The sequence below is a fragment of the Gracilinanus agilis genome, chromosome 3 (assembly GCF_016433145.1).
Source record: "Gracilinanus agilis isolate LMUSP501 chromosome 3, AgileGrace, whole genome shotgun sequence".
NCBI lineage: Eukaryota > Metazoa > Chordata > Mammalia > Didelphimorphia > Didelphidae > Gracilinanus > Gracilinanus agilis.
The window spans coordinates 484751124-484775873 of record NC_058132.1 but is presented as its reverse complement, the minus strand read 5'-3'; the positions used below and the strand labels follow the sequence as shown (position 1 = coordinate 484775873).

Below are 24750 nucleotides of genomic sequence, written 5' to 3'. Positions count from 1 at the left end.
ACATTACTATTTAAAATTTTGGTTTTATATGAGAATGTACTCAAAATTTATTTGAGGGTGATGTTTTGTTATTGGAATAGCACAGGTGATATTATAACCTTTTGTAATGTTTTCCACCCATGATGAAGGTTGTTTGTGTATTGAGCTCCATGCTGAAAGCTAACTGTTTTATGCTGAAAACTGAGGGCTATGAATTGCTGCTATTTACTACATAATTGATATCTCCACCATCAGACTAAGGATTGGCTGAGGGGTAAGGGTTCCCTGTTATAGTGTGACTAGCATTTGCAGAAATGAGAATATTTTGGAAGTAATAACTTATTAAATGGATCTTCTCTAGTCTGCTAGTGGAATTTGCCCTTGGCTATGATTCAGAACTCTATACTTCTCAAAAATAAATCAATACTATGGTGTAAGGAAATTTCACATTAAAACTACAGAAAGTGATCTGTAGTAATTATGAGAAGAACATTAGGATACAGGAGTGGATTAATCCCTAATCTCCAAAAGTGAGTGATAGGCCCAATATGAGAAATTAAGCGAAAAATACAAATCCTGATTTAAAAAAACCCAACAACATCAATAATAACTCAAAAGAAAATATATAGCTAATAGTAGAAATGAGAAAACCATAAATTTGTGATTTCCCTTAAGAAAACACAAAAAATGGCAGAAACAGAATTTATAAGTTCCATGATATAAAAAATAACAGAGTTAGAAGTCAGCAAAATCAAAAGTGTACATGATTTTATGTGTATGTAGATAGATAGATAGACAGATAGATAGAAGTGATCTAGAAAATATAGAGAAAGTTTAATTTATTCATCTCATTAAAAATCTTGAAAAAGAGTCAGGAGCCAAGGTGGTACATTAGAGGCAACTCAGCTAAACTTTGTAAATACTCACTTCCTAAGTATTTTAATTCCTTAAATCAAATTTTAAAGCTTCAGATTCAATAAGAGGTCAAGGTGAGATATTTTTCTGGCCTAACAAACCTCGAGGTCAGCCAGGGAAATTTGTGATAGGGGATACAAGTCTTTCTGATACCACAAATACAGGAACAGCTTCAAAAGCTATCAGCCTAGAGAAGTTAAAGAGTTCAGACAACTGGTTAGAAAGATTATAGGGGGCTCTGTTCTGGTACTGCATTCAGCTGACACTGATTGACAACTCTGTTGCCCAAATGCATTTTGCATATTCAGCATGGAAAGGATGATTGGCGATCAGTCACAAGGGAGCAGTGACCTTGGTCAGAGTTCTAAGCAAAGAAAGCACTTAATGCTTGTGGCTGCTATAGACCAGGGTCTTTTCCTGGGTGAAGACTAGAGCATAGATGAAGAAAGAAATGACCATATCTCTCCCAGGAACCACACTGTCTTGGAAGCTCCCAAAATTTGGAGGCCCCTAAAATTCACTCTGAAAACAATAGCACAAAAACATCTTCAACCTTGGGATAGTGCTTCTGCACACCCAGGTGATTAGGGCCTAACTTTAACGTAAAGTTCAAAGCCAAGATGTAAACTTTAAAAACGTGGAAACAACAAAATAAGAATTTGACCATAAAAACTTACTTAATACAGTGGCAGGGAAAACAAGACAAATTCAGAAGATGACAATGTAAAAATATAGCTACAAAGTGTCAAAAAAAATTCTAATTGGACCTAACCCTAACAAGAAGTTAAAGAAAGATATTAATGGTAGAGGAAAAATTGATGAAAGAAATGAGGGATGCAAAAAAATTATGAAAAGAGAATTAACAGTTTGGTTAAGTAAAGACTATTGTAGTTTAAAATGATCCATTGGGGAGACTAGTCTCCCGAAAGGATCACAGAGGGAATTGTGAAAGAGAATTCTTTACTCTATTGTCTATCCTTTGAGTTAACACTAACTTAAATACCTCACTAGATTGTGAAGACAGGATTAACTCTCCTTTGTCCACTTTTTCATTGAATCAATGCAAGCTTGAAGTAGGTTGAGGAGCTGGAAAACCATTTAATGAAATCAGAAACTCAATCAGCCAGGATGAGTATTCACTGCTCCAGAAGATGAATTTTAGAAACTTAACCATCAGAAGGTGAGAAGTGGATCCCACAGACACTGCTTCCCCTGGGCAGTGCTAGACAATTTGGAAACTGTGATTTGCCCTTTTGAATAGGCAAAGGGACAAGGAGCCACCATAAAAGCCATAAAATCCTTTGGCTTGAAGCAGATTGTCTTTGAGAAGACAGTCTGAAGAGAATGTCTTCTGGAGATAGTCTTTGAAGGAGCTTCGCTGGAGACTGAGACCTGGATCATGGGCTTGGAGCTCAGCTTCAACTTAGACTCTGACTCCTGGAATACTTCATTGGATGAGTGAAAGGCTGACTCTTTTCCTAGTTTCCTAAGAGACTAGCTTCCGTCTTGGAGGAGGCCACATGGTTACTCACTACCAGCCCTCCTTGTTGAGGACTAGTATCGGTATTTTCTCTAACCTCTTTCACATTTCTCTACTTTATTATTTCCCCTCTATTTTTGTAAATAAATTTCTGACTCAAGATATAATAAATATTGGCGACCACATAATATCATAAAATTATTATCCAACCATTAATTTTCACCGGCTTACCCATAAAACAGAAGTAAATAGAAAAATGGTTTGGAAACTAGAATTCAGCAAAATTTTGATTATAAAAAACATATTTTGGGGGCAGCTGGGTGGCTCAGTGGATTGAGAACCAGGCCTAGAGATGGGAGGTCCTAGGTTCAAATCTGACACTCCCTAGCTGTGTGACCCTGGGCAAGTCACTTAACCCCCATTGCCTAGCCCTTACCACTCTTCTGCCTTGGAGCCAAAACACAGTATTGACTCCAAGACGGAAGATAAGGGCTTTAGAAAGAAAGAAAGGAAAGAAGAAAGAAAGAAACAAACAAACAAACAAACAAACAAACAAACATATTTGAAACAGAAAGACACACACAGTTAAAATAAAGGGCTAGAGAAGAAAATAATATGCTTCATCACAACCTAAAATGAGTCAGGGGTAGCAATCATGATACCACAAACTGCAAAAGCAAAAATAAACCAAATAAAAAGAGAGAATCAGGGAAACTATATTTTGCTAAAAGATACCATAGATCAGCATTGGCAAAGGTTTTCGAGTTTGAGTGCCTGGAGGACAAATTTAAGCTGTTTGTGAGCCCCACACATTACCAGAGAGAGCAAAGGGAGGGAGTGCTTGCTTTGTGTGGCTGGACAGAGGGGCAGGGCATGCAAAAATGTCATCTGACACTGGGAAGAGGGGGAGTGGAGCAGCTCCCCTGTGCCAGTGCCAGCACACATGCCAATATTTTGCCAATACTGCCTAAGATGATGAAATAATATCAAAAATTTTTCTCATTAAAATTTCTAAAGAACTATTTCTCAAATATGTATTGAGTATAGAATTGAGTCAAATTTATAAAAATAAGAGTCATTCCCCAAATGAAAAATGATCAAAGGCAGTTTTCAGAAGAATAAACTAAAGCTGTCTATGGTCATATAAAATAGTGTACTAAAAATCACTATTGTTTAGAGAAAGGCTATCTAAATGATATATGTTGCCTCCCCTTAAATGTGCCTTCATCACACAATATCTGTATATTCTACCCTCCATGTGAGTTATGTGGGGTATTTCAGGATAACCTCATATTTCAGCATGACTTTACATATAATTTCTGTGGAAAATGATTGTTCCCATCGAGGATAGGTGGTATTATATGAGAATTAACTCAAGATTTATTTGGGTGTAATATTTTATTATTATTATTATTATTATTATTATTATGCTATTTCATTAAACTCCTTTATTCTCAAGGTGTCCTTTGGCTACTATTAGAAGTTAGTATGCTGAGGAGGTCTTGTGAATTTGGGTTTGGAGCAGATTTTAATCCAAATAGTATCTTAAATGTAGAGTGGCTTTCTGGGGACCCACGGCTTACTAGATGCGCCTTATATTTTTTTGGCATAAGAATAAATTCAGAAGAATAAATTCCTTCTCCCAATGCATGTTGGCACTTTCTCTTTGATCTAAAAGTTTGGGAGTGTTGCTTAAAATATTCTAAGATGAAGTAACTTGTCCAGAATCCCACATATGTTGGAGATGAAATTTTAATCCTTATCTTCTGACATGGAAAAAAAAGACCCTGCTCCTTAAGGAGCTTACAGAGATAGCACGGATGTATATAGACATATATGAATGAATGAATGAATGACCTTTTGAATAAATGAATAAATGAAAAAGCATTTGATAAGTGATTATGTAGGAGGAATGTTTTAGTTGGAAGGTCACAGATTTCCTGTGGGAATATTGTTGTATTTGTGTCAGTTATTGTTATTAGTCATTCATTGTGCTAATAATACCACTGTAATTTTGTATAACTGGTCGTTTTTGTCAATGTTTGGGACAATGGTATTGGAAGACTGTATGGATTATTTGATATTGGAGTTATGACAAGGGATCAAAGAATATTATTCATTCCCTACCTGTGGTTTAAAATCATACCCAGGTATTGTAGAGGTATATTAGATTTTGAATTAGCCCAACCTTTTCTTCACATTACTATTCTAGATATTATAGCACACACCCCTATTATTGCTTTAACTGGCTATATCATATATAAAATAAGATGGATATTTTTTCGTGTTAATTACTGTTGTAAGATTGTGGTGACCTGGTGTTTTAGAGATTCAGAGATGAAACAGTTGTTAAAGAGCCTGCAAGTTAAAATTGATAATTTGGAGCTATATTTGCAAGCTGGTGGTGCTTATGGTCGAGCTCCTGCTAATGATAATGGCAATGTGTCTATACTTTGTAATGGTGGAAATATTGGCAAAAATGTTAACTCTAAACTATCTAAGGCTGATTTGGAACAACAGGCAATGAATAAGGGTGACAAACCGGTTAATTTTTTCCCCCTACCCAACCTTCCAATTGTGAGAGATGATGGGATTTTTCATGTAAGGCAACACACTAGATTTAGAACGGAGGATGTGGAGAATTTGAAAAGGAAAATCCCTAATTTCCATGACGATGCTGGCAAATTTGTGAAAATCTTTAGAGCATTTATTAAGGCACATGACCTGGACTTTGAGGACTGTTGTTATGTTTTAGGAGAGATCTTGTCCAACCATGACAGGAATAAGTTTGTAGAGGAGACTAGAAATACTGAGGGGATGACACCATGGCCGGTAGGCTGGGAGGAACTGGATCTCAATTCAGTTCCGATTTATAGGATGCTAAAACAGGCAAGAAAGTCACTGATAAATGTAATGGAAAAGAATTCAAGACACCCTAACTCTTGGTCCAAGTTTGAAAAGATTAGGCACACTAATCAGGAGACCCCAGCGACATTATCGAAGCAGCCAAGATGTATCTGGGTATGAATGTTCTAGAGGATACCACCATTGAACACATTAACCGCATATTTGTGGGGAATGCTATTCCCCAGGTGAGGAAGTTTTTTTTTAAACATTTATTAATATTCATTTTTAACATGGTTACATGATTCATGCTCCTACTTTCCCCTTCACCCCCCGCACTCCCCCCACCTATGGCCGATGCACATTTCCACTAGTTTTGTCATGTGTCCTTGATCAAGACCTATTTCCTAATTGTTGGTAGTTGCATTGGTGTGGTAGTATGAGGAAGTTTTTTAATGACAACTACCCAGATTGGGAACTTCTGAGCCTGGATGAACTGAAGCAAAAAGCCATGTCTGTGTTTTCTCAAGAGAAGGACAGAGGGAATGATGAGAAGGATCCACTGATTGAGAGCCTCAGGAAACAGCTTAGAGAGGCAAATAGTAGGGCAAATGAGAAAGAAATCAGTTAAATAAAAGCAGTGGCAGCATTGAGGGCGTTAGAGAAGAAAAATAGTGCTAATAATTATAAGACTAATGGTTATGTAAACACAAGATATCAAAGACAGCAATCATCTTATGTCTGTGGCCGAATTGGACATTTTGTCAGAGAATGTAGGTTTAGAAGAAGATCATATGGGCAAAGGTACAATAATAATTAATAATGGATTTAATCGGTTTAATAATAATTATGGATATAGGGGAAATAATTGGAATAATGGATTTAATTATGGAAATGGCCAGCAAAATGTGTTCCAATGCCAAAATGCATGCTGCCAAGGTGTTCAAGCTTCTAATTGGCAATGATGCAGGATTACATAAAAGCGGGTGGGCAAACGAAATATAGTCACATTGTCCAGGGGAATCTTAATCATGGTAACCTGAATGGAGGGACAGCTTCATTATGAAGGTGTTCCTGAAATTCAGAAGTAATTGATCAAGGTAATGGGAGTAAAGTGAATGTTGATGAAATTTTGTGTTAAAGATAATGATAGTGTAATTGTAGATAATGGAAATGATGCACTTGGTGTTAATATTGATTTAATTGGTGATAATAAGAATTTAATAATGGTGATGAGTTGATCAGTGTTAATTTAAATGAAATCAATGATAGTTTAATCAATGTGAATGATAATTTGATGAGAATTAATGATAATTTGAAGGGTGTAAATGTTAAATTATCTGAATCAACTACTGATAATGGTGTAAATAGTACTTTAACCAATGTTAATGGTAATTTACCCACTGATAGTAGTAATTTAACTAGTGTTGGTAATAATTTGATTAAAATTGATGATGGTTTATATGGTGTTGATAATAATTTGATTAGTGTTGTAAATAATGGTGAGAAAAAGAAAAGTAGTGTTGTAAATGGTGTTGCAAGTTCTAGTAAGTGTGGAATTAAGAAGAATAATAGAAATTGTGGTTTGATTAAGGATAATTTGATTGTAAATAAAGAATAATGATTCCAGAATAGAGGTAAAAAGGACCAAAGGTGTAAAATCCTGGGAAAATTCTGTAATTCGAGATGATGTTAACTTGGATGGACAGGAAATAGCTGAGCTATGTTCTGATGTTACTGTTTTAGCTCCTGTGTTGGAAACTTTCCAACTTCCCAATATTACTAAACCATATGCATCTGTGACTATTGGAGATCAGATTTACGACCTTCTTGTTGATACCAGCATGAGTAAATCAGTTTTGCAAAGCTTTCCTGAGAATTGTAGAGCTGTTGGAACAATGGATGTGGTTGGTGCTATGGGTGTGACTCAGAAAGTAGCTAAATTGCAACCAAAAATGGTAACCTTATGACCCCTTTTGGTGGAACATGCATTTTTGTGTGTTCCAGAATGTCCAATGAATCTTTTGGGAAGGGATTTGTTGTGTAAATTACGGGCTACTATCTAATGTACAGAATCTGGTGATATTTCTTTGCATCACCCAGAGGAATCTTTGAAGGCCTTTCCATTGCTTTTCTTAGATTCCAGCAGTACAGAGGATGACTTAGTTACTATCTGTCCAATACCTGAGGATATACCTAAGGACTTGTGGTCAAAATCATCCACAGATGTTGAGTTGCTAATATCAGCCACTCCAGTCAGGGTGAGGACAAAGGAAGGAACAGTTCCTTGTGTGCTTCAGTATCCCTTGACTAAGGAGGCAATAGATGGTATATGCCCAATAATTGAGTCCCTAATCCAACAAGGGATATTAATACCATGTTTTTCTGAGTACAATACACCGTTTTTGCCTATAAAGAAGCCAAAACCGGGTGAAAATGGCCGACCTGTTTATTGATTTATTCAAGATCTAAGAGCGGTAAATGATTATGTCATCAAAATTCATCCAGTTGTTCCAAGTCAGGCTAGATATTTCACCATGGTAGATTTATGTTCTGTGTTTTTCTCGATACCAATTCATGAGGATTCTCAAGATCTTTGCTTTCACTTGGGAGAAGACTTAGTGGATGTGGACTCGTCTCCCACAGGGGTGGGTATACTGACTCACCTAGCTAGTTCTCTCAAATTCTAAATCGAGATCTAAAAACAATTAAATTTAAAGAGAGTAAATTGTTGCATTTTTTGCATGTTATTCTTTTAGCATCCCTAAATGCAAAGGTGTGTCTTAGGGATAGCAAGATTATGTAAATGAGGACGTAAAATCTCCAAGGCAAAATTATAATTTGTTTTGCCTTAGGTGCAATATCTTGGATTTGTGATGTCAGAGGGTTCCAGAAGTATTACACAAAAGAGAATAGCTGACATACAGAAATTGAGTGCACCTAGAACTAAAAAACAACTTAGAGCTATTCTTGGAACTACTGCTTTTTGTAGACAATGGATTCCTGGATATAGTGAGATCACTAAGCGTTTAACAGATCTGACCAGGAAAACAGAACCAGAACCTCTGAAACTAAAGCCTGAACATTGCTTAGCCTTAGATGAGCTGAAAGAAGCCATTCTCTCTGCACCTACGTTAGGAATCCCAGACTATGAGAAACCTTTTCAGCTTTTTGTCAACGAAACAAAAGGTATAGCTTCTGGTGTGTTGACACAGACTTTAGGACAAAGTTATCGTCCAATTGGTTATTACAGCTGTCAATTAGATCCCATAGCTGTGGGGTAAGTACCCTGACTAAGGGGGAGTAGCAGTAGCAGCTGTGTTAGTCCAGAAGTCAGCCGATCTAGTTTTGGGATGTCCTTTAATGGTCTATTGTTCATATCAGATAGAAGCACTGAGGAAGTTTCGTACTCAAGCATATTCAGACCAATGAATATCTAAGTATGAAATTATTCTCTTAGGTAGTGAGAACATCCAGTTGAAGAGTTGTAGCATACTTAATACAGCTACTCTTTTTCCTGATTTGCCTAAGAACGGTGAGCCATTGCATCTAGTAAGTGGAACCAAGGGTTAACAATGTGACACATTTTTTGCAGTATTGATTTGATTGTTTTGAGAGATGGGAACCTTGGAGTAAGGGGAAGGTATGTATGTGTCTGACAGTATGGGAAGTCTAAACACAGAAGAAGTCTAGATACAAGGAAGTGATATGAAGATGGCTATTGTGCAGAGGAAAACATAGCTGAAGCCTGCTCAAAAATAATAGATCATGAGAGACACTAATAAATTGGCAGTTCCAGGACCCTGGGAGTGTGTTCCAGATTAGAAAGGGTCTAGAGGGCATATTGGTAGATGGAAAAAATAACTTGGGTAAGCTCCTTCTGTGATATGCAGAAATGGGCAGCCATTTTCTGTAGGTGCAAGTTAGCAGTTTGCCACTTTGGAACACAGAACCTGGCAAAGCACCCAGGACATGTGTCAGGGTGACAGTTAAGGACAGGGTATAAATTGGGTCCACAAACCCCTGGGGTCTTCACTTCTTTCTCTCATTGCAAGGGTTAGGGAGGAGGTGGAGGAATTGGGCCCCTGGGTGGTTTGGAAGATTTGGATAGGCAGGCAGGTAGGGACAACCTTCACTGCAAGTCAAATCAATACCTTATTGGCATAGCCAACAACCTTTAAATCTAGCAAGAGTCAACAGCTACTTTCAAGAAACAACAACATCTGACCCAGGGGCCTGACAGCCTCTGGGCTCAGCTACAAATAGCAACAGAGTTGGAGAGTGCCCTCAAGGCCTTCACATATTCTGCACCTTAGTAACAACTCATATTACAAGATTTATTTGTTTCTAATATTAGGCAAGATCTTTTAGGGTACCTTCACCTACCTTTCCTACTCCCTTTTACCTACCCTCAGTTTGATTACAAATAAACCCTTTTGATCCTAAAGCCTAAACAATCTTTGAAACCAGTAACTTACCCTAGTAACAGCAACTAGTCTTTAGCAGTCAGATCTGGATAACATTACTAGCTGATTCATTTCCAAGCCAGTGTGAACCTTCAATTCAACCTAAGGTTTCAGGAAGTCACATTCTACTTCCTGGTAACACCTACCAACTGCCTGGCTGGATTGGTCACTAAGTCCTTGTGGTGAGCAGAAAATCTTGGGCTCTTAAAGGAGGCCTTGCCCAGCTGGTGTGGGAACAAACCTACACTCACGTCTAGCTGTGGTTAGGGTCTCTCCATATTTAAACTACCCTTACTAGCATTGCCTGAGCCCCCTGCTGCTCATAACACTTCATGGAAAGGACTGCCAAGACTCTCTTTTTATTCACTGGGCTTAGCATCATCCTTGGCATATAGAAGGCTCTTAGTGAATATTTTTTGACTGACTGAAATATAATACAAGACCCCGGTGATTTTGAGAAGGTAATAGCAGTTGAGGAGGATCAGAAAATGCTTAATCTCTCTGGTTGTGCTTAAACTGTGCTTTGAAGAAACCAAATATGTCTAAGAAATTAAAGTAAGGAGCCACTCCAGGCATAGGGGACAACCAATGAAAGAGCATGGAGATAGGAGACAAAGTTGCATGTATGAGGAACAATAAGAAGGCTAATTTGACTGATTCTCAATGCAAGTAGAGAGGAATAAAAATTCTGGAAAGGTACATTGGGACCAGGTTGTCAAAGGTTTTTGTGCCAAACAGAAAAGTTTATATTGGATCCTTGAGGTAACAGGAAGCCACTTGAGTTTATTTAGGACTTATAGAAACACAATTATAAAGTACTCTTTACAGAAATAAAAGCACACTTAAGCAAAATAAATAATTGGAGAGATCATCCTGCATGGTTGAACTCAACTCAGAATAAAAATGAAAATACTATGCTAATTTGGAAAATAATGCTATCCCAATCTAACTACCAAGAGACTACTTGGGAGGACTAGACTAAAGTGTAGTAAAACACATTTGCAGAAACAAAAGTTCAAAAATCTCAAGAGATGTAATAGGAAGGAAAAGCAAGAATGCAGTGGCCTAGAATTCACCAGCTTCAAATTATATTATAAAGAAATAATCATCAAAATTATTTGTTATTGTTTGAGAAATAAAAAATATATCTTTAGAAAAATTAGATAAGAAAGCTCAAGAAACAATTGCAATAAATAGCCCTTTTATTCAGTTAAACCAAAAATACAAACTTCCAACTCCTTAAAACTTATTTTTGGGAAAACTAGAAATTAGTTTCATAGAAATTAGAACATCTTATACCATGAGCCAAAGGAAACTCAAAATTTATAATCTAATTTTAAGCTCATATCATTAAAAAAAAACTAAAGTACCCTTCAGATTTGTAATGTTGAAAATCAAATAAAATCACATAAAATAAGGATTTTTATTATAGAAAATGTTAAAAGCTTTTGCAAGAATAACATGAAGATAAAATAGAAACTGTCAATTTGAGAAAACTATATTTGCAAAATTATCTCTGATAAAGGTCCCAGTTACAAATGATATTACTTTATATAACCAAGAACCATGTCCTCTAATGAATTAGTACACACTGATTCAAAAGATATGAACAAACAACTTTCAAAAGAAATTCAAATAAACAGCCATATAAAAATCATTAAGAGAAATATAAATTAAAGCATTTCAGCAATTATTATTAGCAAATTAGTAAAGATGATAAAATGCAAATAGTTTTGTAAGAGGCTAAGGAAGATAGCCCCATCTCTAATAGAGCTGTGAATTATTTCAACTATTTGAGAAACACTTAAAACTATGCTAGGAAAATGATGAATTTGTTCATGCTTTTTGACCAAATTGTTACCAGTATTGGGCATGTTTCTCAAGGAGGAGAAAGGAAGAGAACAAGATTTTATATATACCAAAATGTTTATGGGTCACTTTTTGTAATAGCAAAGTACTGGAAATAAGGAAGAGAGTACTCATCATTTGGCGTATGGCTCAACAGATGAGCAGGATAGATTTAAGGATATATGTATTAGAGTCATTCTCTGAAAAAAAATTATGGAAATGTCCTCATACTATGACTATGGTGTTGCTTCCAAGAGCAATATTTACATGTTGATATATTGTGTCTTTTTAAATGACCGTTGCTCCACATTTTAAGTTTTTATTCATTTAAGAGATACACACTTCAACTTTATTGAACAATTATGTTGACTGCAACTCCAAATCACTGAAATGTAATTTTGCAGATGAACAGGCATGCCTCCCACAACAAGAAGGATACCAAATTCATTTGAGTATTTTTGACTATTTGTTTTACAAATGAAATAATATCAATTATACTCCCTGTAACACTTGCAAATGTGTTGCCATATAGTTCAAGGTAAAGGAGTCTTAGTAATAATGTAAGATATTATAGATCTGCAACTTGATCTCTAGTGAAAAGTGAGAGAAAAGTCGATTTGTGATTTTTTTTTTTTAAAGAATCAATTGGTTTTCAGATTAAAGAATAGGAAATACCCCAGATTCTCCGATTTGAAGATATGGTCTAATTTCTAGACCTCTCAGGGTACTGATAAGAAACAGAAAAAAAAAAACATATAGATAAAAGAGTATTTTGACATTCAAAAACCAGATTTTGACCTGTAGGTGAAGGGCTTTTTAAAAAACTTAACAAGATTGCTTTTTATTTTTTTATTTTATTTATTTATTTTTTAGACCCTTACCTTCCATCTTGGAGTCAATACTATGTATTGGCTCCAAGGCAGAAGAGTGGTAAGGGTTAGGCAATGGGGGTCAAGTGACTTGCCCTGGGTCACATGGCTGGGAAGAGTCTGAGATCAGATTTGAACCTAGGACCTCCAGTCTCTAGGCGTGACTCTCAATCCACTGAGCTACCCAGCTGCCCCCAAGATTGCTTTTTAAAGATATTTTAATATTGTGGTACTTAACATGGAACTAAGTATCTTTATCATTTGTGGGAAATTTCATTTTTTCCCCTAAAACTATATTCTAAATAGTCAATAAGGTATAAATAAAATTCTGACTGAGAATGGATGAAGTATATTGATTGAATTTTTCTTTCAATTCCTGTTTTTATAGTTCATTTTTTGTTTATCCTCTAAAATGTAGAGACTCAAGGATATAAAATATTTTGTAATACAAAAGACAATGTTCTATCTACTATCAAAGTTATACACTACATAATAAGTTGGACCCTTTAATAAAACTTTCCCTGGTAAATATTGCCTCATTTAATGCATAACAGCAGAAAGCTAGATGAATTTAAACCTTTTACTAGATACATAACAAAGAGATCATCAGAAACTATATGTAAGGTGTGTCTAAAAATAGCTATTTTTCAGACATTTTTGATTTCTATAACCCAACAGATTTTGTCATTCAAATTGATTAAACACTTATGTACTTAAAACACGAAATAGTCACTGCTCAGCCCAGTGATCATGAACCTATGGTACAAGTGCCAAAGATGGCATGCAGAATGCTCTCTGTGGGCACATGGCCTTCCCCTCCATATATCCCCAACCTCCAGAGTTCATTACTAGAAAGGCATAGAGACTCAGGTGAAGCTGCTCCCCTCCCCCTCTCTACTGTGCCAGATGACATCTTTTCACATCCTTCTCCCCTCTGCCCAGCATCCCAGTGGGAGTTCTCAGGGGATAAAGTAGCCGACTCATAGGCAGCAGAGCTAAAGGGGAGCAGAATGCTCAGGCCACACTCCTCTCCCCTTCTCTACACTCACTGAGGACATTCCTCATTTTACCTGCCCCTCCACCCAGCAGTCCAAGGTGAGCATTTCCTCCCTCCCCTCTATGGGGTAAGGGGGTGCCAGGGTATACCCAGCATGTAGTGGTGGGGAGGGACACAGCACTTGGACTCTGGGGCAGTGGGGAATGGCATTCAGCCTGGGGATGGGGACAGAACTCAGCACTCCATTTATAAAAAGACTTGCCATCACTGACTTAGAACATTGACTTCTCCACTAAGGAGCCTCTTTGCTCAGGACTCATGTACACAGTTGGGAATTTGTTCAGTGGTGGGGGAACTTAACCTTTAATGAGATTAGGAGTAGGCTTCCTTTTCTCATATTCTTTTAATTCCTCACCCCAGCTACCCAGAAACAAATTATTTAAAGCTAAGGTGTTGGTTTACGTCTCATTCTCCCCCAAATAAAAGACTAGAAGAATATTTAATGTATACTGTAATTAAGATATAGGACAGACATTTTGTTCCCTGCCCACAAAAGAAATAATAAAAGCACAAAATTCATCATTGCACATTACAGAATGACTTGAAAGAGGGTTAAATAATTTGTAATTTCATTCTCTTACAAAGCATAAAGTAGTTTACTACTGAATAGGCATCTTATTATTCATCTCAGCTCTTCACTCTCATAAAGTCCATGTCTTTTTGACAATCTAGGACACGTCTTGGATCTATATACTTCTGCTGGCTGCAGTGTTCTCCAGTACATTTACTTATTTTACCCTCTTGATCTCAAAATCATTACTTATCTTCAAACTTGTACCCCTACTTCTTGAAAAATATTTGGATATGAACGCAGAAAAGGAAACAATTCAAAAAATGAAACCAGGGGCCCATATGCAAGCTTGCCTAGTTGAATCCATACTTCATTTTGAACTCTGTATTTGTAGGGTAAATGAACTTTCACTTATTACCTTGTGAGAAGTCAAGATACAGAGAGTACTCCTTTCTATAGTGTACAGTTGAAGGAAGATGAGCTAGAAACTTGGATCTTCTTTTTAATTAATATGTCAACCTAGGAAGAGTGACAAGGGGGAGGACCAAAGGATACCTCAGAGTTTATTACATCATACCAAGTACTGAGTTACCACACACCCAGATGCAACCAAGGGTATTCATTACTTCTGATATGCCCAAAGGCTAAATCAGGAAAGTCAACTTTGCGCATGTTACATTAAATGATACTACCATGGATATAATCTACCATCATTTAAAACATATTTGATAATTTTCTGAAATTGCCAACCTATCCATCTATCCATCATCTATCTATATCTGCCTATCTGTCCATCTGTTTACCCATCCATCATTCATCTATCCATTTATCTGACTTTCTGTCTATCTGTTTATATATCTATATATGTTTGTATGTGAATTTATATGTATATGTAAACATATCTCCAAGTATTTATTTATACCTGCCAGAAATCTGAATTTATACCTACATATATACATAAGAAAATTCGGGGAAGGATCTAGATGTCTGTATAGTGACATACTAAAGCTGCACATGTACATAAATATATAATGTGTACATGTGTTCTATTTGTGTTTTTATATAGTAATCTTATGAAAATGTGCCTATCTACCCTATGCTGAAAATTTAATCTTCCTTTTTTAGAAAGGAAAATACCTGATGCAGTGACAGTCTGGCTATACCTCATACAATCTACTGAGACAAGGTAAGTATTTATTCTCTGGGACTATTTTTTTCCCAGTTGGACCTACTTTAGAAAACAACTTTTTTTTTATGGTTATGTATATTGTTGGATCACCTCATTCTTCATCACTTCATGCAAATATTTGTGATATCCTACTGCTTGATGATATCTTATTATCTTATTATATTTAGCTACACCAATCAGTTGACATTCCCTTTATTTTCCTTTCTTTTCCACCTCAAAAGATGCTGTAATATTTTGGTATATATGAGATAATTTTCTGTCATTGGACTCCTTTAGTATAAGTTCAGCAGGGGATTTCTGAACAAAAAGCTATGAAGAATTTAGTAAATTTCTTAACATAATTTTAGTCATTTTCTTAAGCTACTTCCAGAATAATTAGACCAATTCACAGTTTCACCAATAGCATATTAGTAGTGTGCTTGTCTCCCAACACATCTAATATCAAATATACCTGCTTAATTTCTATGAATTTTCAAGGTATGAAGCTGAGGTTTTTTTTCTTTTAATTGTCAGTTTTCTTAACAATAGTTATTTAGAGCATGCTTTCATGTCATTATTTATGGTTTGAAATTCTTTAACATCTTTACATTTTTTATCTATGTAAATATTAGGGATAAGTTTTGATCTTATAAGTTCGAGTTAATATCCTTAATATTTTAGATTTCAGATTTTATCATGATATTTGATGCAAACCTTTTTCCTGCTCAACTATTTCTTTTTTAATTCAATCTACATTGATTTTTTTTTTGCATAACTTTCAACGTTACATGATTTAACTTTTTTTATTCTGTCTTTTATTATCAATCAGTCAATCAGCAAGCAATAATTAAAGATCTACTTTGCACCAGATGCTATGCTAGGTTCTAGGCACTCTAAATCTCTGACCCTATGAGTGTTTATCAAGTATATAGGGGAAAGAGGCAATTCAAGTTTGGGGGATGCAAATGTTAAAAAATAAGGTTCTACTAAATATGAGAAATGTGGTCGCCGAAATTATTACTAAAGTCAAATGACTTTTTAGCAGCTTTATTTATAAAATAGAGGGAAAGAGTGAAAGTAGAGAAATGAGAGAGAAGGTAGAGGAAGAAAATCTAGCTTAATGAGCTAGATATCTGCTCCAGCACCTGGCTTTGCTCCAACAGAGCTCCAGAAGCCCAGCCAGAGGGCCCAGAGGTAGATTAGGTATCAGCCACATGGCCTCTGAGAGAGAGAGGGAGGCTTATCTGGTGTTAATCTCTCCAGAAGGCAGGAAAGGAAGGTCAGCTTTTTCTACTCACCCACATGGTAGTCCAAAGGGAAAATCCAAGAGCAATCTTACCAGAAGCAATCTGAGTTCCCAAGACAGAGTTCCTCCAAGGCCAAGTTCAAAGGAGAAAGAGCTGGTCACAGGAAGTTCCAACTACTTTTAAAGACCCTTCTTTGCTTCGCTTCCTGTGCTTTCCTTCCACTTTACATGGACCAATTGCAGTTTTAGAATTTCCTTAGGACTGCCCAAAGGGCAGTCAGTCATTTCTGAGTTGTCACCCACTTTAGCACATTGGTTGCGGACCTCCCCTCACTTAAGGAAATGTGGGGGTAGATACGCTTCTGATAATTAAATCTAAAAGTGGACAGAGGAGAGTTAATCTCATCTTCACAGGGATTCTTTGCTTATTCCTTCACCTACCACTTTTGATAGCACAACATATTCCCTTTGGGTCTATATGCCACTGCTCATGCCTTGTCAAACTATACACTCCTGTGATAGCAGTCACTGTTCTCTAATTAGTAGGAGTTTGTCCCCAAAGGTACACCACTTCCTGTTTAGAAAAGTTGTTCTCTTGAATTATCAGCTTATTTGCCTATAGTTCATTGCAAGCTCTTTGTCATCTCTTCCACTTTCAGATCACTACATGATGCCAACAAAGTGTTCTGTTTTGTAAACCATTCTCCCACTTTTACCTTTTTTGTAAACCATTCTCCCACTTTTACCTCTGTGACCTAATTCCATTTTCTTTCCATTTTATGCTCAAATCATTTGCTTGATCCAAAAGAGAGCCTTTCTTGATAGCCACATTCATCAATATTTTTCTCCCTCAAATTATTGTGGGAATTGGTCCTCAATTCCTTTAGTATTTAAGTTACACTTTTGTAGAAAAATCAAGTTCTCTCACAGTAATCCTTATCTGAGAAAAGCTTGGCAAGGAACTTACAACCCAATCACCTAGATCCGTCTTGCTTTTTGCAATGCAGATATTGTACTTAAGAGAAATTAGTAGATTTTGCAAACCTCAATGCTGGGGAATTCATCAACTGCAGAAATGTGAATTAATTGTTTATTTTGTGCAAAACTATACACTAGCTGATATTGAGGAAATAGATAACTTTTTTATTGTTTTCAAGGAATTTACTGGCCATTGAGCCTAAGAGAGTTTAAATTACTTGCTCTAAATTATCCTTAATATCAGGGTCAAGATTAAAATCTATCTCATCTGAATCCAAATTCACTGATTTTTCCTTTATAGGATGTTGCCTTTTCACTAGAAGATATGAAGAGTCCTACCATGGATATATTATACCAAGATAATATTTAAGTTGCTCCATGAGTAGGAATTATTGTAGTCAGAGCTTTAAGAAGGGAAAATTTTAGAAGGGGAGATAATGCAGATTAAGTTGAGGAAGTAGAAATTGTTGAGATTTTCTTGAGAGTGAGAGAATAGAACATTGTCTAGAAGAAAAAAAATTAATTCAGAAGCGGTCTTCTTCATTTAGGTATTAGTTTGCCAGAAAGTTTTATTTAATCTAAAATATCATTCTATATCCAAATCACTTCTATTTTAGGGAAGGTAATGTCAAATTGGCATAGTCAGTCTCCCATTCCCTTTTATGGGACTCTGCTGTGAGACAATTTTATTTAATATTTATAGGACTTGTGAACAAGGAAAAGATATCTTAAAATTACAAGCTTGGAATAAAAGTCTAGAAATGAGCAATCTAATCTCTGTATCCTTCCTTCTGTACTACTCTCCTTTACGAATACTCAATATTATTCCTTGCACAGATTTATATCTAGATTCTAACTATCCACCTTCTCTTAAGATGAAGATTTGTTTTAATCTCTTCTGTGCATTTATTTTTGTTCAGTCCTTTCAGCCCTGTCCTCATTTGGTGTTTTCTTAGCAGAGATACTGAAGTGCTTTGGTATTTCTTTTTCCAGCTCATTTTACAGATGAGCAACTTGAGGCAAACAGGGTTAAAATGACTTGCGTGGAATCACACAACTAGTAAATGTCTGAGGCCAGATTTGAACTAATGAAGAGGAGTCTTCTGATTTCCAAGCTGAGTGCTCTATCCACTAAACCAACTCACTGCCTTGTTCAGATTACAGAGAAAAATTATTATTCTTAAACTGGGAAATGGTCTTATCTGACTATATCACCCTTAATCCATTAATGTACTGAAAGGTCCTTTTTACTTCTTGTCCTGACCTATCCTATCTTTCCAGAGGACTTGGAGAAAAATAATATGTTTTATTTCTCGAGAAGCTTAAAGGAGATTTTTAATATACTTCCACAACAAGTCTTTAATAAAAGATTATTGATTGAGACTTAAAGTCAAAGCTATGCTATTTCATCAGTACTCCTATGAGTTAGAGTAAGAAAGAGAGACTTTCTTTTGAATTTGTTTGATCTGTTTGAATTAGTTAAATAATTATCTTGTTTTTCCCCTTCTCTGTGTTTGCTAGATGATTAGCTAATGTTTTGGTCTTATGGATTTTTATTGATTTCTTATAGTGATCAAACTCATAATGAGAATTAATTTACAAAATTACTATCTAGCCATTGTTTTCAGTTGCTTTTTATGGGAGATAAGATAATGCATGCCCTTAGATGAACTATATTTGGATCTTTTGTTTTGTTTTGGTTTTACGTGCATGTATCCATTCCTTTAACTGAAACTGAGAAAATCATCATTTTCCAATGAATCTCATAGTCATAGTAATGCTAAACTTTGACTTCCCATCCTCAGCCAATATAAACTTGAATATCTTTCTCTTTTTCTTGTTTCATTTCTTTCTTCCTCCAGATCCAACTGTTGGAGTGTCTCATTTCTTTTGTCCAAAGTGTCACAGTGAATAGCCTACTGAAGAACCTTTGGAAATTTCAGCCTTTGGTGTTGAAATTAGAAGGTATTTATTTCAAATAGGTAAAGTGCCAACTTTACCATCATCTTTGGTAATGACAGATGACATTGTCTCTGCTTGTGACATCATCTTCCATAATAACATATCTATCATGATGTTATTATAACTGATAATATTTTACTCTAAATTGCCACACCATAAAAGCTCATAATTTATAAGCTCTATTAGTAGGATAGTGGTCCTGTGGTACATATGTATCCAGTGCCTTACAAAAGGCAAGCTTTCACAGTGTGCATTTTTATAGAATGAGATCTTATTCTATTACTTTAAAATGTAGACAGTGTCATTCTAGTCTGAGGTAGAAGGCCCCAAGCTGCATGGGCTATGTGTAATGAGTTCTTTCTCTAATGAGCTTCAAGAGGATTTCATTTGTTCTGCTATTTCGAGAGCTACTGCTTTCATCAAGCAAAAGTGGGAGATTTAAAAATGACGCCAGCATAGTGTTGATTTCCCCAAATATTACAAATAGATACAGCTGTAATCTAAAAGTCTCTTTGACTTATATAATATAGTATAACCTTATTCATACAGAATAAAGAATGAAAATGAAAGATCCAAATTCTTACCAAGTATGAAGTTTACAATATTTGAAGATACCTGCAGTTTTTCCTACTTTCTAATATGCACATTGATAGACTTCTGATTTCATATATGTGGTTTTTCCCTGGTTCAGCTCACTACCCTTCACCATCTTCTCATTGCTTGACTTTTGCCCACATTTTTTGTTTTATATTTACTCATAGAGGATTCACTAACTATGCTAGAGGTTTTTCACTGCCTTACAACAATATTCCCATGAATATTAGTATGGTATCTACATAAGTAGCCCTCTTTGTTCTTTGGACATGCATATTGATTTTGTCTTCAATGTCAATTATAGTACCAAAATCTAAGATAACAAAGGTGATTTCATAGAAAACTTTAATGAACAATCTGTAATATTCAAATTCTTTGCAACAAGGTTCCTGGTAAAGTGGAATTAATTATTCACAGAGAATTTTACAAATTTTTAGAAAACAATACTTTATTTTTCTGGCAGGTTCCTTTTCATAATTGGTGCAAATGCAAACTTGAGTCCATCTAGTATTTGAATTGTCCTGAATAAACTAACATTTATTTAGCATATTAAGGTTTATAAAGTGCTACAAATTTTATCTCATTTGATTTTTCACAACAGTTCTGGGAGGTAAATGCTATCATTATCCCTAATTTTACAAATGAGGAAACTGAAGTTAAGATAGGTTAAATGACTTGCTAATGTCTAAGGATGGATTTGAACTCTGATCATCTTTTTATAAATCTGATACTATACACTGTGCCATCTAACTTCCTTATTTCTGAGTGACAGTACTTCCATTACTATTACTTTTGCTACAAATACTTATTAGTACTATAAAAGTATTGACTGTGATGTGATTAAAGTAGCTAAAAGTGCAGGCATGAAGTGAAGATGAACTAGGTTGAAGCCCTACCTTGAACATATTATAGCTGCAAGACTAAGCAAATCATTTAACTTCTCATTTGCTCTAGTCATATAAAATGGCAAGCAGTTTTCATCTTGTCAAGCTGTATCAATGGAGGGAGTTTCCAAACCAGGTGTTCTTTACAATAAATTCACATACCACCACCAATAATAATTACAGTACCACCACAATTACCACCAGCACTGTTTGCTTCTGTTGCTGCTGCTTTGATTTTTATGTATGAATTAGTAATCCAAATTAATGATTTCATGTTATTCTATTCATAAGTCCAATTATTGGTACATCTTAAATGACATCATAATTTTTCTGGTTAGCATAATTTGTTTTGTGGTACATTTGTAGGTAATACTATAAAACAAGTGGTAAGACGTGGCTCTTCCTCTCTCAAGATGGCAGACAAACTCCCTTCAGAATTTGATGTGATCGTGATAGGAACTGGTTTGCCCGAGTCCATCACTGCAGCTGCTTGTTCAAGAAGTGGTCAGAATGTTCTACATCTTGATTCAAGAAGCTATTATGGAGGAAACTGGGCTAGTTTCAGCTTTTCAGGACTATTGTCCTGGATAAAGGAATATCAGGAAGAGAGTGATAATGGAGAAGAATGGACAGCATGGCAAGAACTAATACTAGAAACAGAAGAAGGCATTGCTCTTAGAAAGAAGGATCAGACCATCCAACATGTAGAAGTCATCTGTTATGCCAGTCAGGATTCAGATGATCATGTTGAAGAGATTGGTGCTGTGCAGAAGAATCCTGCCTCTCTGATTTCTGCTGACCTAAATCACCCTCCAGACTCAGTGGACACAGCTTCCTCAGATACATCTAAATTATCAGAACCATCCAGTGAACCAGAGACTGCACTGGTGGTACCTGACGTAGATATGACATTGGAGAAAGAAAATTGTGGTAGTTACACAGACTGTAGCCAGTTAGCTTTGGAACCAGAAAAAGTTGAAAATGTACCTATCACAGAAGATGTTGTTGATGCACCTAAGAAGAGTGGGATCACTTACTCCCAGATTGTTAAAGAAGGCAGGAGATTTAATATTGATTTGACCTCAAAGCTTCTTTATTCTCGAGGATTGCTAATTGACCTTCTAATCAAATCAAATGTTAGTCGATATGCCGAATTCAAAAATGTCACCAGGATTCTTGGATATCAAGAAGGGAGCGTGCTACAGGTGCCTTGTTCCAGAGCAGATGTTTTTAATAGCAAGAAACTCACAATGGTAGAAAAGAGAATGCTGATGAAATTTCTGACATTTTGTTTAGATTATGAACAGCATCCTAATGAGTACAAAGCTTATGAGGAAAGTACCTTTTCAGAATACTTAAAAACTCAAAAACTGACACCCATCTTAAGACACTTTGTCCTTCATTCCATTGCAATGACATCAGAGACATCTACCAGCACCTTAGATGGCCTCAGAGAAACAAAAAACTTTCTTCAGTGTCTTGGGCGGTATGGCAATACTCCCTTTTTGTTCCCCTTGTATGGCCAAGGAGAAATACCCCAGTGTTTTTGCAGAATGTGTGCAGTATTTGGTGGAACCTATTGTCTTAACCATGCAGTACAGTGCCTTGTAGTGGACAAAGAATCTGGAAAATGTAAGGCAATCATCGATCATTTTGGTCAGAGGATAAATGCTAAGTATTTTATTGTAGAAGATAGTTACCTTTCTGAGAAAACATGTTCTAATGTGACCTATAGGCAGATATCAAGGGGAGTGCTGATCACAGATCGATCTATACTCAAGACAGATTCTGATCAGCATATTTCTGTTCTGACAGTGCCACCAGTGGAGCCAGGGTCTGCTGCCGTCCGGGTTATTGAGTTGTCTTCTTCTACCATGACATGCATGAAAGGCACATATCTTATTCATTTAACTTGTACATCCTCAAAAAATACAGCAAGAGAAGATTTAGAACTGGTTGTGCAGAAATTATTCACCCCATATGCTGAAATAGAGCTGGAAAAGGAGGAACTAGAAAAGCCAGGCCTTCTGTGGGCCCTCTATTTCAACATGAGAGATTCTTCAGGCATCAACAGAGACTCATATAATGATTTACCTTCAAACATTTATATCTGCTCTGGACCAGACTATGTTCTGGGAAATGAGTATGCTGTTAAACAAGCTAAAACAGTTTTCCAGAACTTCTTGCCAAATGAAGAATTTTGCCCTCCTCCACCAAATCCTGAAGATATTGTGTTTGACGGAGACAGTATGCAACCAGATGTTCTTGCACCCAAACTAGACACAACTGAAGAAATCAAAGTCCAAAAAAACACAGAAGAACATGCTCAAGAATAGATGGCAGCCAGACAGGGAGCCCAACTTTAAGAATTGTACCTAGTATTCAAATTGTTTTAATGTAAGAAAAGTTAGAAATGAACACAAAAGCAACAGGCTGTCATCTTTATTTGCAAAATTACAACATGCTGGGGGCACCTGGGAGGCTCAGTGGATTGAGAGTGAGGCTAAGAAACAGGAGGTCCTTGATTCAAATCTGGTCTCAGGATCTTGGGCAAGACACTTAATCTCCATTGCCTAGCCCTTATTGCTCTTCTGGCTTGGAAACAATAAACAGTATTGACTCCAAGACAGAAGATAAGGTTGTTGTTTTTTTTAATTTACAAAATGTTAAAAAGAAACCAGTAGTTCTTGCTCTCCTCTTGAAAAAGGACATTGTTGCACAAAGTCAAAACCACCCTTCTAAAACACATTTATTCTCTCTGCTTTAAGATGTCAGAATTTCTGAATTAACAGATACAATTTTAGAGTGCTTTATCTCCCAGGAGTCATACTTAGGATAGGGATCTGATAAATTGTTATTATATAGTATTAGGACAGTTTTCCTTTTACTTCTCTTTGGGATCTTTAAAAGCACTACGATATGTTTATTTGAGTTTATGAAAGAGTTGTCTATACTAGCTAACAGTCTATTGTTTAAGGAGAATGGTTATCTTCATGTTTGGATTCTTTTTCTTCATTATGAAGCCTCAGTAACTAGGATCAGAAGCAGTGACAACTTTGAGAGCAATATTTCAGTGTGTTCCTAGGCACTGAAAAAAAAATGGAGTGTACTGGCAGGAGCAGCATTGACTATTATACTATACTGTATTAAATTATAAAATTACTTTTACAAAGTCATAGGAAAATTGCTTATTTGGAAAATAGATCAAGTAAATGATATAGCCTTTTAGAATCCCTGGATCCTGGAGTTAGGAAGTCTTAAATTCAAATCTAACTTCACTTACTAACTGGGGGCAGCTGGGTAACTCAGTGGATTGAGAGTCAGGCCTAGAGATTCGGGAGGTCCTAGGTTCAAGGCTGGTCTCAGACACAACCCAGCTGTGTGACCCTGGGCAAGTCATTTAACCCCCATTTCTTACCCTTACCACTCTTCTGCCTTGGCGTCAATACACAGTACAAGACAAAAGGTAAGGGTTTCAAAAAAAAAACAAAAAACACTTACTAACTGATTGACTATGGGAAAGGCATTTAACTTCTATTGGATTCCGATTCCTAAATGAGGATAATTACAACACCTACCTCAAGAGTTGTTGTGAGGATCAAATGAGAGAATATTTGCAAAGGTACTTAGCACAGTGCCTGGAATGTAGAAAGCATGATTATAAATGCTTATTCCCTCCTTTTTCTTTCAAGTATCAATGGCTTCTACCTGTGAGCATTTCTACAACTGGAACTCTTAAGTATATGACACTTTAATAAAGGATTGTCCATCTATATAAGATGAGATTTTTGCCAGTCCCTTCTAACTAAAAAAAAAAAAAAAATGACCTACAGAAAAAAGGGAGGTATTTACCACAGATAAAGCAACAATTGTTGCCTCTACCAGATGAGAAACCCAAGAGCTTTACATTGTAAAGTTATTATGAATTACAATAGAGAATGATGATCCC

At 36.1% G+C, this 24750-nt stretch overlaps 1 protein-coding gene across 3 annotated transcripts; it reads left to right on the top strand.

Annotated features, from left to right (window-relative positions):
• The first annotated feature begins 21214 nt into the window (after positions 1 to 21214).
• LOC123239719 (rab proteins geranylgeranyltransferase component A 2-like) lies at positions 21215 to 23251 on the top strand. Of its 3 annotated transcripts, none has more exons than XM_044667014.1 (2): positions 21215 to 21410; positions 21540 to 23251. In XM_044667014.1, the coding sequence occupies exons 1-2, from the start codon at positions 21215 to 21217 to the stop codon at positions 23135 to 23137; spliced, it is 1794 nt and encodes a 597-aa protein (XP_044522949.1). In that variant the 3' UTR covers positions 23138 to 23251. The 3 variants fall into 3 exon arrangements, with proteins under 3 accessions (XP_044522949.1, XP_044522948.1, XP_044522947.1); XM_044667013.1 differs by having other exon boundaries at positions 21215 to 21887; positions 22005 to 23251; XM_044667012.1 differs by having other exon boundaries at positions 21215 to 23251.
• The last annotated feature ends 1499 nt before the right edge of the window (positions 23252 to 24750 follow it).